Raw genomic sequence first — 12,813 nt, 5'->3', positions numbered from 1 at the left:
AAGACAGTTGATTTTGAAAGTATCATATATCTACGTTGTGATTTTAACTGGTTTATTGGGGTAGACTGGTCACTTTGTCCCTAACCTTAACTCTCTCCCTTTCATTCTTCATTTTAGAGACTCACCTAATGTTCTGCCTAAAACACAAATAGGACCATGTCACTTTCCTACTTAAAACCTTTCAGTAGCTTATCTGACCAAGGCTCCTTTTTGATCTTGCCTCTGTCCACCTCTCTAGCCTCTTCTCTCTCCTCTACCCATGCATAATACACTCCAGCAAAACTAATCTATTTGTGAAAAATACATTTTGTTTCACATTCCTATTATCTTTTAACCGACACCATCTTTCTTAGAATATTGTTTCCCCCACTTTCCTTCCTGGCAAACTTAGCATCCTTGAAACTTGCTTAAAAATCACCTCCAGGAAACCTCCAGTCCCCACTCTCGTCTCTTCATTCCCCCTGCACTGATTGTCCATTCCATCCTCAGCAATTTTACTGTATATAATTTGTATATAATTGTATTGCAGCATGTACCACTCTATTATTGTAGTTATTGACTGGTCCATCTCCTATAGCAGATCATGGTCTTCAATGACCTGATCTGACTTCTTGTTTCTTACACCTAGCACAGTATCCAGCACATAAATCTGAAGTGTGCAACCTTAGTGAAGAACATCCTGGTACCAATTATATGCAGTAGTGCTTTAGTCACCCCAAGAAGAGGATGTGTTAATCCATCAACCACCATTTTTCTAAGCTTGCACTAAAATTAAGTAGAAATGTTTTAAAATATTTTGTTAGTTTCCATTTTGGGGTACAAATCCAGAACCTGGAAAAAATAGAAATTATGTTGTTAATATTTTAAATATGCAGTTGATTGAAAAAATTACTTACATATCTTCTCTCTACCAGTCCTTTGTGATTTAAAACAAATCATTTCTCTATGCCTCAATTTTTTAAATTTATAAAATGAAAAGCCCAGTTAAATACTGTTTTTGTTATTTTAAATTATTTTACAATGCTTCCTGATGCAAAATGTGGTTCGTTTCTTTAGGGAAGAACTGTTTTGATGTTTTATGAGTTACACTCTGTATCTTAAAATTTTGAAAATGTTAAAATTTTTATTTCTGCCATGTTTAACAGAAAGAAGCTTAGTCTAAACTTCCAGTTGCTCAGGCTACTTTTAAGCCATTGGCTGGCAAATACTTTTGTCAATAGAATCTTTCTTTCAAGTGAAATCTTACAAAAACCTCGATACTTAAGGCAAATGGAGGTTCAAGATTATAATAAGCTTATTTTAAATTTATTATAAGTTTGAGTTTATAATATTTACTTACTGTAAAAATCAATGTAGAAGAATAAGTCTGTTTTAAAGAACACAGATTATTTCTGTTTTGTTTTGGTTGTCCAGTATGAAGAAAATCCTGATTCACAGATAAGAAGCTGAAATTGGTAATAGTTATTTTAACTACTAGAGCAATTTAATTGGAATCACAGGAAATTCTTCAGTTAAATTGCTCAAGTAGTTTGAAAGTAGTAGACATTTTTTTTCTCAGCTGAATCTCAAACAGTATCTACCAACCACTTGTATTCTTGATCATAATTTTAGAAGTCAGGTGAAACCTAAATCTTATTTTTAAATATTTAGTACAATACTATTGCAATTTGACATAATATTTCTCTTTTTATTGTAATAGATATTGTCATGGGGAAGATAGATGAGTTCTGAATTTTGCATGATGTTTAATTGAGCCAGGTGATATTTTTGAAAATTAAAACTACTTTTTAATCTTTAATTTTTAATGAACCGTTTTGGGGGGCCCCTAACATCCTCCACAGAGTCCTGGTCTTAGAATACAGTTTGAAAACCATTGCATGAGATATGATTCTTCAGAAAGTATTACAATATATTTTAGCCCTTAATATTATCTCAATATGAATGTTGTTTGTACATTTAACATCTCCTAAAATACCATTTCCTAAATGAATGCAAATAGAGACAATTTATTTTTCCCCTTTAACACATACCATGTTTACCATGTGCCAGGCAATATTCAAAGTACTTTAAATTTGATCACCAATAATCCTGTGAGGCATGGCTTCTAGATTTTATGGATGATGAAGTTCAGGCAGACAGAGATTAAATAACTTGTCCACAGTCACAGCTAGTAAGTGATAAGTGGTAGAACCAGGTTTCAAACCCAGAGAGTCTGGCTCCAGAGTTCATGCTCTAAATCACTGTACTACACCACTTTGCACAAGGAAGACCCATGAATTCACTGTGAAGAGGGTAGGGTGCTGGAAGCCTATGATACTATATGTGTGTGTGTACATACATTTTTAGTTATTGACATTTTCTAGTTGTTGATTCCTTCTAATATTCTATGATCCATATTTAGGTAATTATTTTTCCAAGTATTAGTTAAAGATGAGGACAGCTTAATATTAAGAACAGTAGCACAAAAAATAGTTTTTAACAGATAAAATTTTTAACAGATTAAAGTTTCAAATAAATTTCAAATTCCATACTATTAATATATTTTAAGTTTAGAACAAGACACTGCTACAAACATGTTTTGCTGTTTAAGATATGGTCGTCTTATTATTTAAGAACCTGTTTGAGTGTCATAGGTACTTTAAATTATGAATTAAAATTATGAAATCTGTCTTTAAAATATGTATATTTATCCAAATATAAATACTTAGAGTTTTAATGGGCAGAAATTTGATATAGTTCAAATATTATTTCTCAAGAATTAAAAATAGCTAAATATTAACTAAGGCATCCATAAATTCAAAATGTGTGAGCTTTTGAACAAGCAGTGAACTGAATTTATTATTATTTTTTTAAATGATAGAAAAAATATCTACAGAGAGCTTCCTAAGTGAATAGTAAGTGTAAGAAGATTTTGTGCTTGATAAAGAATATTCAAATGTTTAAATATTTAAAATATTTTATATTTTAAGTTCAGAGTAAAAAAACTTTTAAACTAATACAGTATATTGATTGATAATAAATTGGTTTACTAGGCAACGTTTAGGACGTTAACATACCAATAAATATAAATATGGTATGTTAACGTCCTAAACGTTGCCTAGTAAATCAATATATTTGAATCTATGGTTTTATTCTCATATTTCACTATTACAAGTACATACCAGATGACTCTTGACTGTCCAACTGCTCATTAATATAACTGTTGTCCTGGTTCTGCTTCTTCCTGGGTGACCATGTACAAGTCTCTTAATCTCCATGAACCCCAGTTTCTTCACCTGTGCAACAGGGATACAAATGGTTTGTCATAGCATCATTATAATAATTAAATTAATATATGTAAAGTGCCTCGCCTATGGTAGGTGCTCAGAGAAGGTTAGTTTCTTTCATTTATCACCAGGTCCTATCTTAGCTATTTAAGAAATATCATAGTATATTTATACACAATATTTTATCTATTTTAAGACATACTTTAACATCTCTAAAATTGTGATGCATTTTACACTCAATGGTAACTTGTCAAACAGATGGCAGCTGTGAAAATGTTGTCATTGTTTTCATGTGAGTTTATGTTTTCTTTTTTATATATATACAGAATAATATATGATATATACATGTGCCATTTAATTGGTAGCACATCTTTCTTTTTTTAAATAAATTTATTTATTTATTTATTTTTGGCTGAATTGGGTCTTCATTGCTGCACACGGGCTTTCTCTAGTTGTGCCTACTAGGGGCCACTCTTTGTTGCGGTGCTTAGACTTCTCATTGCAGTGGCTTCTCTTGTTGCAGAGCATGGGCTCTAGGCGCGTGGGCTTCAGTAGTTGTGGCACACAGGCTCAGTAGCTCTGGCTCGCGGGCTCTAGAGCACAGGCTCAGTAGTTGTGGCACACCAGCTTAGTTGCTCTGCGGCATGTGGGATCTTCCTGGAAGGGATCGAACCCATGTCCCCTGCATTGGCAGGCAGATTCTTAACCACTGCACCATCAAGGAAGTCCCATCTTCTTTCTTAATGGCACATAAATTGACAGTATTTCTTATCATTGATAGGCACCTTGAATTCAATGAAATACCGTAAGAATAACCTCTGTCTTATGCATAATAATAACACCATCTCTTATTTATCATCCCATTTGTTGTTTTTACAGACTTTATGCAGTTGGTGGTCGTGATGGCAGTTCTTGTCTCAAGTCAGTAGAATGTTTTGACCCTCATACTAATAAATGGACACTCTGTGCACAAATGTCAAAAAGGAGGGGGGGAGTAGGAGTCACTACCTGGAATGGATTGCTGTACGCCATCGGAGGCCATGACGCACCTGCATCCAACTTGACTTCCAGACTCTCAGACTGTGTGGAGAGGTAATTTCCTGTGAAGGAAAACTAGGAATAAAAAATCAAACCTAAGCCTCTGACACTTCCACACGAATTGGTAACTCTTTATTGAGCATCCACCATGTGCAAGGCAGTTCCTGAGGAGCTCTGTAAACACTGGGTGGTCTGCTCAGGCCATCTCTCAGTCTGTCACCAAGAGCCTACTCAGTCTTCTCTCAATCTGACCTTAGAATTGATTATACAATTTATTAATTGAATCATATGACAAACATTTATTGTGTACCTATTTTGTACTGGACATTGTACCTAATAAGAAAAGGGGTTTGACAGAATTCACAGAGAATTAGTTACAGGCTGGAGGCCAAATAAGAAGCAAAAAGGAGAGGGACATTCCTGACATATTATGATATAAAATGAAGTAGTATGAAATACTAAAAGAAAATAAAGGGCTAGTAAGGCTTGAAAGCTTGATCAAGTCATCCTTGTTCGAAACTCAAATATGGGCCTAGGTAAAGAGCCCAACGTCAGTGGAAGCTCTGGACAGTGGCTTAGGCTCCCATCTGCTATGGTCAGTGGAATGGGGAGAATTGAAGGGCTTTAGGAGGTAGAGTCAATAGGAGTGTGTATGAACACTCCAAAGCAGGAAGGAATATGTTTCATTCAGAAAACTGGAAGGCGGCCACTGTCATTGGAGAACAAAGAATGATGGAGAGAGTGGCAGGAAAGGAGTGGGGGGACATTGGGGCAGATCATGCAGAGTCTTGAGGCCTTATTAAAGACTTTGGATTTTAAAGAGCAATGGGAAGTTAATGAATGTGTGTGTGTATATTATTCAATAAATTATAAATGACTAGAAGAAGAATAAAAAGTGAAATGAAGGTTTTGTTGATGACAACAAGTGCTTTCTATGAAATAATAAGCAGAGTTGGTTGGTGTTTTCTGAGAGAGCATGATAGTTACACCTACATTTCACCTGTATTGGGGAGAAAATAATTCAGACTATGCTTATTACATGTTGTAATCCAGGAAAGGGATATAGAAGTCTTTATAAACTTTGCCCCATAAATTACAGGCCCACTACAGGACTGCATCCAGTGAAAAATTCTTCATTGATACAAGAAGTATTGGAAGCAGTGTTAAGTCATCTTAGCATGATCTATCTGCTCTTAGATAGCAATTTGGGGCAGTTCTAATTAACATACTTCATGAAAGGAACAAGAAGCTCCAAAAATGGACAGTTAGCAATGATTGAGACTGTAAGTCATCTTACATAGAGCTTCATGAATTGATTTCCTCAAATTTTCAGTAGGCAACCTGAAACCTTAAAGCAGTTTTCAACATTTACATTAGCTCTTTTGACTAGTTTAAGTGTTATGCATCTGCAAAATAATTCTATTATGTTGTAAGTTAAAAGTTTTCAGGAAAATATTGATATTTTTCTCTAAAATATGTTCAAATGTATTTTATATAGCAGATAAGATAAGATTAAATGACGAAACTATTTTTATGTAAAATATTGTGAGAACAATATCAGCTCCAGTTCTAAAATTTTCTTTCAGATATGATCCTAAAACGGATATGTGGACTGCAGTGGCATCTATGAGCATCAGCAGAGATGCCGTGGGAGTCTGTTTACTTGGTGATAAATTATATGCTGTCGGAGGGTATGATGGACAGACTTACCTTAATACAGTGGAGGCTTATGATCCCCAGACAAATGAGTGGACCCAGGTATGGCATTTCATTTTTCATTATTACACTTACACTGTTTTTGTTAACAAACAATTGTTTTGGTAAAACAAATCCTCTCAATTATGTCCAAAATATATAGCATAAACATGATAAAGTCATCTTTTAACTAAATATAAGAAAACAGAGGGAATATTTAATTTTATAGTATAGTTAAAATCCAAAATTACCTTTAAAGTATAAGTTAGTACTCAAAGAAATTCTTATTAGTTGGTTATTATTATTATTGTTAGCTGCCACCATTTACTTGCTGAAAATTGATGAGATGTTCTAGCATTGATAGAGCTGATAGGACCACAAGAGGGCTGTAATAAAGGGAGGGAGATTGTGGAAAATTAAAAACAAAGATAGTAGTCAGGAACAAATGAACCACTTACCCATACATGAGCAATAATTTTTAAATACTTAAGCCACAGATATTTGGGAGCAGATCAAATGTCTGGCTATAACCTAGTAGAGATGGCAATCCTAAATTACATTAACAAGTAAGAAACCTGACCTGACAAAGTTAACAGAAAAAATTCCCTCTTTGTCTATTTCTGAGAGGGCCTAGTGCTTCTAAGAATGATCTTTTGAGATCTTTGTTTCCATCATCACCCAGAACAGAACCAGGAATTTTCTGCCTCTGGCATCCAATTCAGTATATGGTACATAAAAGGCACTCAAATGTTTAATTGAGCCAAGGTTTTCCTACTTACAAGGAGCAGTGGTAAGTACTGTCAAGAAAACAATACTTATGAGAATCCCTGCTGTCCCAGAGCTTAACTACTTAGGTAGGTGAGATCTGCTCACGTAAAGGGAGGATCCACAGTGTGGAGCAGTTGGTATGAAGTGTCCCATGGTATAGGCAGTGAATGGCCTAGGAAATCAAAGAGAAGAGAGAAAATGGCTGTTGAGAGGGCTTCAGTAAGGAAGAAGTGGGATTTAATCTAAGCCTTAATGAATTGATCCAATTCAAAAAGATAGAAGGAAGGAGCTTCCCTGGTAGTCCAATGGTTAAGACTCCTTGTTTCCACTGCAGGGGGTGAGGGTTCAGGGAACTACGATCCCACATGCTGTGCAGCGTGGCCAAAAAATAAAAGGTAGGAGGAAAAAGGAAATTGTGTGAGAAAACATGAAAGAAATGTCACTAAAGCAGAAGTATGCAGGCTCTATTAAGGAAGTGTGGCGGGTTATAAGGCTCCATACTTGAGAAGAGTAGGAGTTCTTATTGGAGAGGAAGGTTGGGGTCAGGATGGAGGTCTGCAATGGTCAACCTAAAGAGTTTGGTAATGAGAAACCAGTGGAGACTTTTAACCAAGAGAGCAATGCAGTAATAGAAAGTCCACATGTCAGCAGCTGGGGACAGGGTAAGTTGGGTTAGGGGCAAGGTAAGTGAAGCCTGGGTGAAAGGAAAACATTTATAAAGTTACTTCAGTTATAAGGCTTGAGGTGTTAAATATACAGATGGATCCAAGAGATATTACCAAGTCCTGTTTATTTTTAATTTATACACTTACTAGGTTGTATAGAGAGGTGCAGCTTCTGAAGGAAACAACAAAAGAGTGATCAGAGAATGTCTTAGTAGATAATGAAATAGAGCATTAAAAGAGAGGCGATGGTGGGGGGGGCTTCCCTGGCAGTCCAGTGGTTAAGATTCTGCCCTCCCAATGCAGGGAGCACAGGTTCAGTCCCTGGTGGAGGGACTAAGATCCCACATGCTGCATAGCGCAGCCAAAAATAAATAAATAAAATGTTTTTTTAAAAAAAAAAGGAGAGGGGAATTTCAACAGTGTAAGGAAGAATGAAGTTTTGTCATTCATGAAGTTGTCAGGACCTTTGAGAATATGATAGAAGCAGAAGCCACCACACAGTGTAAAAAGTAAAGAGAAGAGTAAAAGTAAATGTGGGGGACTTCCCTGGTGGCGCAGTGGTTGCAAATCCGCCTGCCGATGCAGGGGACACGGGTTTGTGCCCCGGTTTGGGAAGATCCCACATGCCACGGAGCGGCTGGGCCCATGACCCATGGCCGCTGAGCCTGCGCGTCCGGAGCCTGTGCTCCCCAACAGGAGAGGCCACAACAGTGAGAGGCCCGCATACCACAAAAAAAAAAAAGTAAATGTGGGAGATAGAGGGGCATACAATTTTTAAATAATGATGATGATAGAAAGTTAATACTTATTATGTACCCAACTCTGGTCTAAGTACTTTACATTAAAGAATCTTCCCAACAACCCTATAAGGAAAGTACTATTATTTCCTCACTATGTTGGATGAAGGAGTCTGAGGCAGAGAGGTTAAATAGCTGACCCAACGTCACACAGCAGATAAATGGTGGAGTTAGAATTTGAGCCTAGGATCTTTTTCACAATAGAGATGAAGACAAGAGAGTTGAACAGGATTCCAGATGCTAGAAGGAGAAAGCAAAATTGAAGGGCACTTTTCTGAAAGAAGGACAGGAACAGAATTGAGAGCAAAGGCAGGTCCTCCTTAGACTGGAGGAAAGATCTTATCCTCCAAAGCTGGAGGGAAAAATGAGAATATCAGTGTAGAAAGATACAAAGTGTTTTCAAGTGAAGAGAAGGATAGAAAAAGAGGCTTAGATTGTTATGACCTTGATCTTGTTTCTTAAGTAAGTGAGATCACTTGGTGAAGGCGAGAAGGCATAATTTGAGAACTTGAGTTAGAGCTACAGGATTTCATAGAAATTACGAGATTACCTACCATCAGCCTCCTACCATGGCAGAAGTAATTGTGAATGATAACCAAGGAATCCAAGAAGAGATAGAAGAATCTCTTTTCCTGAGATGTATTTTATTTAAGCCCTTAGGCCAGTTATAAGGAAACCTATTAGCCTGTATTTCAGACTTGCTGTTACAGATAATTAATACCTTATGCTGAATCACCCTGTATCAAAATTAATAATCTGTGACCACATCGCTCTTTGGTTTACATGCCATCTCCATTACTTTAAAAAAAATTTTTTTATTGAAGTACAGTCAGTGTACAATATTATAAGTTACAGGTATACAATATAGTGATTCACGATTTTAAAGGTTATGCTCCATTTATAGATATTATAAAATATTGACTATATACCCTGTGTTGTACAATATATCTTTGTAGCTTATTTTACACATAATAGTTTGTACCTCTTAATCCCCTAGCCCTATTTTGCCCCTCCCCCTTCCCTCTCCCCACTGGTAACCAATAATTTGTTCTCTATATCTGTGAGTCTTTCTTTTTTTGTTATATTTGCTAGTTTGTTGTATTTTCTAGATTCTACATATAAGTGATTTTAAAGCTCCTAAATGTGAATTTACAACCATAGTATCTGAAAAATAAATGTTTTCCATTCAGTGTTTCTACAAATGGACAAGAGGACATTTATTTGTACAGGGAATGAAATGTGATTACTAAGTCTTAAGCCATCACCCACCCCACTACCAGCCTTGACCCAAAGCAGGAGATGACTGCATTGTATTTAACAAGTTCTCTAAGCTAAACTTTCTAGCTGGTTGTCGTGACAACATCAGCTATTCACAATGTAGAGACTTAGTGTCTTGAGTGTTTTGAGAAAAGCTGCTAATTACAGACATTTTGATTTAAATGACGTAGAGGTTACTTCTAGAATACTGTAAGTAGATATGGTTTTAAAATAGGTTATTTGTTCAAAAAGATATAACAGTGATCAAAACAACTGATTCAGATGGAGAACAACCAAGAATTCTCTTAAAATTGAAGTCAGATGTATTCTTAAAATCCACTCATTGGTCTGGGGAGGAGGAGTCAAAATGACTAGAAAGTCACTTTGATATCATGTATTTGACAAAAATACTTTATGACATACACCCACATACATAAGCACAAAACAGACTTTCTTAGTACTTTATATTAGTCACCCTTTCCCAAATGCTAATGTCTTAATTCTGTTAGCTCAAATGCATAGATTCTTACTGGGCTCCAAGTAGTCCTTCGTTTAAAACTATCCTTGTCCACACTTATCTCTGCTATGAATTGCCCAGTGTCTAGAGTACTTTAAAAAAAAAAAAAGAAAACAAGAAGTGAAAGATTTAAGAATTGCTCCTAATGCATAAGTCAAGATTATACCTTTCCCGTAGCACCTCATACTTCTATCTCACTGTCATGGAGTTTATTCACCAGGTTTGTTTCCACTCCTAAGGAGTTCAATCGGTAGTATTTATTATTTATTCACTCTGGTAAAAAGCAGTAGAATGGGTTTAGACCCTTCAGCCACGCTGAGAAGGTCATCAGTGAATGTGAAGTTAGTGGCTCCTCTGGAGTCGACAGACCCGGGGCATGTGGTATATTCTGTGTACTCTCTCTGAGATAGCACTTCTGTTGCATGGCCTCTCAGGATAATACTTGGTATTTTCTCCATATTAGTCACAAAGTTACTCTAAGTGTTCAGCATTTCCTCACATCCACATTGTGCATCATGTTGGCCAAAATAGGTTTCATGTAGAACAATTCCTGTGCTGTCTTTAAAAATCACCTTTAAAGAGAAGTAAATACTACATAATTATGTTATATACCCAAAACAATTTAGTCTATGAAGCTTTGGCATCAGGAGGAAGAGTCTTGTTTAAGACCTGAGCCACCTTAGAGTTCGGGCAGCAGCTCTCTGCCAACAAGTACGAACTATTTCAGTATTTCACCGACTGGTGTGGTATTATCAACGTTTTTACCCACAAACCCAACACGTGTCTTTTTTTTTTTTTTTTTTAGGTTGCTCCACTGTGCCTAGGAAGAGCTGGGGCTTGCGTTGTGACTGTAAAGTTATAACTTAGTGCTTTGTTTTCTAAATGAAGATATTCGCTTCCTTTATGACTTTAGTATAACTGTTCTACTATCAATGGATACGTTTTTAGTAAATTTGCAAGGCCACATTCCGGGGCACGAAGTGCCTGGTCTCTAAGGGAAGATGTTAAAACAAGGAAGAACCAGGATTAAATACTTTTATTTCTTAGCAAATCAAAACTGCAGCTGGTGGATTGTGAATGTATGTTCCTGATATAAAATATGAGGACAAATGCACTGCTCCTGACACAACCCAGTGTTAACCGGGAATTTCATTTCTTTTAATAATCAAGCACATTTTGCTCACATTATCCACATTTCTTTTATTACAGTGCAAATACCCCAGATAAAACTTCTAATGTTTTGCTTTGTAACTTTATCATACATGAATTATGGTAATTTTTATTCATTTGTTTACTTAACCACAACCACTGTTTTAATGATACTAAAGACTATGCATTTAGTTGTTTTCAGAAATAGCTGCATTATATATGCTTCGCTTGTGGATATATTTCTAAAATCGGCTTAGTCCAATGAATAAATAAAAATATTAAAGAGTTAGAACAACAAAGACCAAATAAAAACTTGATATGACCTTTGGGATCTATTTAAATGTTCATTCCATCTAGATTCACCAAGAACTCCATGTTATTGATATTCTTAAATTAGAATTGAAACATGGTGTTTTGCATTAAATTTAAGATATGCAAATTTTGTGGAGAAAATGTTATATACCCTCTAATGTTCTTTCACCTAATTAACATTTAATCATGTGAATTTGCTTTCTTTTATATCATTAAAAATGTTTTGATTTTATCTTTTTATATTGACAGAACTGTTTGGATATTCTTATGTACTTAGATCTCTATTTGCCTCCCCTGCCTTGTTTGCTATCTTTTGCCAGAGTTAGTTAATCCTTTGTGCTTCTTTATAATCAAACAGTTTGGGGGGAAGGGGCTTATTCAATGTTTGAAAAATAAGTTTAAAGTGTTTATTACCCGAAGTTTTGTACATTTGTAAGCTCTTAATTACATATGTGAATGTTAATATTCTCAGTGAATTATTTATTGTTTGCAAAAATGCACTGGGCAGTAACATTTTATGATAAATCCTTTAAGGTATAAGTCATTAACTTATATCTTAATATAAAATGAGTATAAACTAAATTCCCACCTTTTAAAAGTCCATATTGTGGTTAATGTGTTTTTATATTTTATATCAGGGTAGCCTTTATTTTAGTTGCTTCCTTTAAAAATTAAAAGAAACTTTTTATTTTAGCTGATTTTGAATGCTTGTGAAATGTTTCTACACAGGAAACCAAAAAACTTAGTACATCTGTGCACAAAATAAATTCCATGGGCATTTTACTGGTGTGGCCACTAAGAAAATAGCAGTGATAGTGACAAACACATTAATATTTCATGTATTCATTATAGTGTGGATATGAATTCAGTTACTTTCCTGACAAGGAGGGATCAGTGGTAGAGTATATTTATGTATTTAGGGTAAGGGAGAGAAGAAGAGGAAAAGCTGTAAGAGACAAAGCAAAACTTTCAAAAGCAGAAATATGTCAGTACATCATCCCTTCTTGTGGCGGCTTAGACCTGTGATTTGGAAGGAAAGTACTTACACTTGTGATCATTTCTCATCTCCACTCATCATCCACTCTCTTGTTCCCTGTGCCCGCAGTGGAGTCAGACTCACCTTAAAGTAAAGGAACTGATTCTTTTCTCTGAGGATCTTCCTTTCCTTTATGGGATTCATAGAACAGTCCCTTTGATTTTTTATCCCACTGAAGGGGCCTCTCTAATGCAGTTTTGTCATCAGTAGGCTCTGCTCTTCTGGGTACTAGTAAAGAAAACTATTTCTTTTCTAGTGACAGAGCATTCACCAAAGCATTCATTCTTCTCCTAGTCTGGGATCTTATAATTCT

General features: G+C 35.7%; 1 protein-coding gene across 4 annotated transcripts in view; it reads left to right on the top strand.

The window, feature by feature from the left end:
- Positions 1-12,060, top strand: part of KLHL5 (kelch like family member 5) — an 84,510-nt gene extending 72,450 nt beyond the window's left edge. For 3 of the 4 annotated variants that reach the window (XM_060111068.1, XM_060111064.1, XM_060111088.1), the window contains 3 exons: positions 4,146-4,358; positions 5,891-6,062; positions 10,809-12,060. In XM_060111068.1, the coding sequence (XP_059967051.1) occupies positions 4,146-4,358; positions 5,891-6,062; positions 10,809-10,865 (442 nt within the window). In that variant the 3' untranslated portion in view covers positions 10,866-12,060. The remainder of the gene's footprint in view (positions 1-4,145; positions 4,359-5,890; positions 6,063-10,808) is intronic. The other variant, XM_060111077.1, reaches the window with a different exon arrangement.
- Positions 12,061-12,813: the final 753 nt, after the last annotated feature.

This window comes from Mesoplodon densirostris, chromosome 1 (assembly GCF_025265405.1).
Source record: "Mesoplodon densirostris isolate mMesDen1 chromosome 1, mMesDen1 primary haplotype, whole genome shotgun sequence".
In the NCBI taxonomy this organism is placed as follows: domain Eukaryota; kingdom Metazoa; phylum Chordata; class Mammalia; order Artiodactyla; family Ziphiidae; genus Mesoplodon; species Mesoplodon densirostris.
This window is presented reverse-complemented; position numbering and strand designations above follow the sequence as displayed.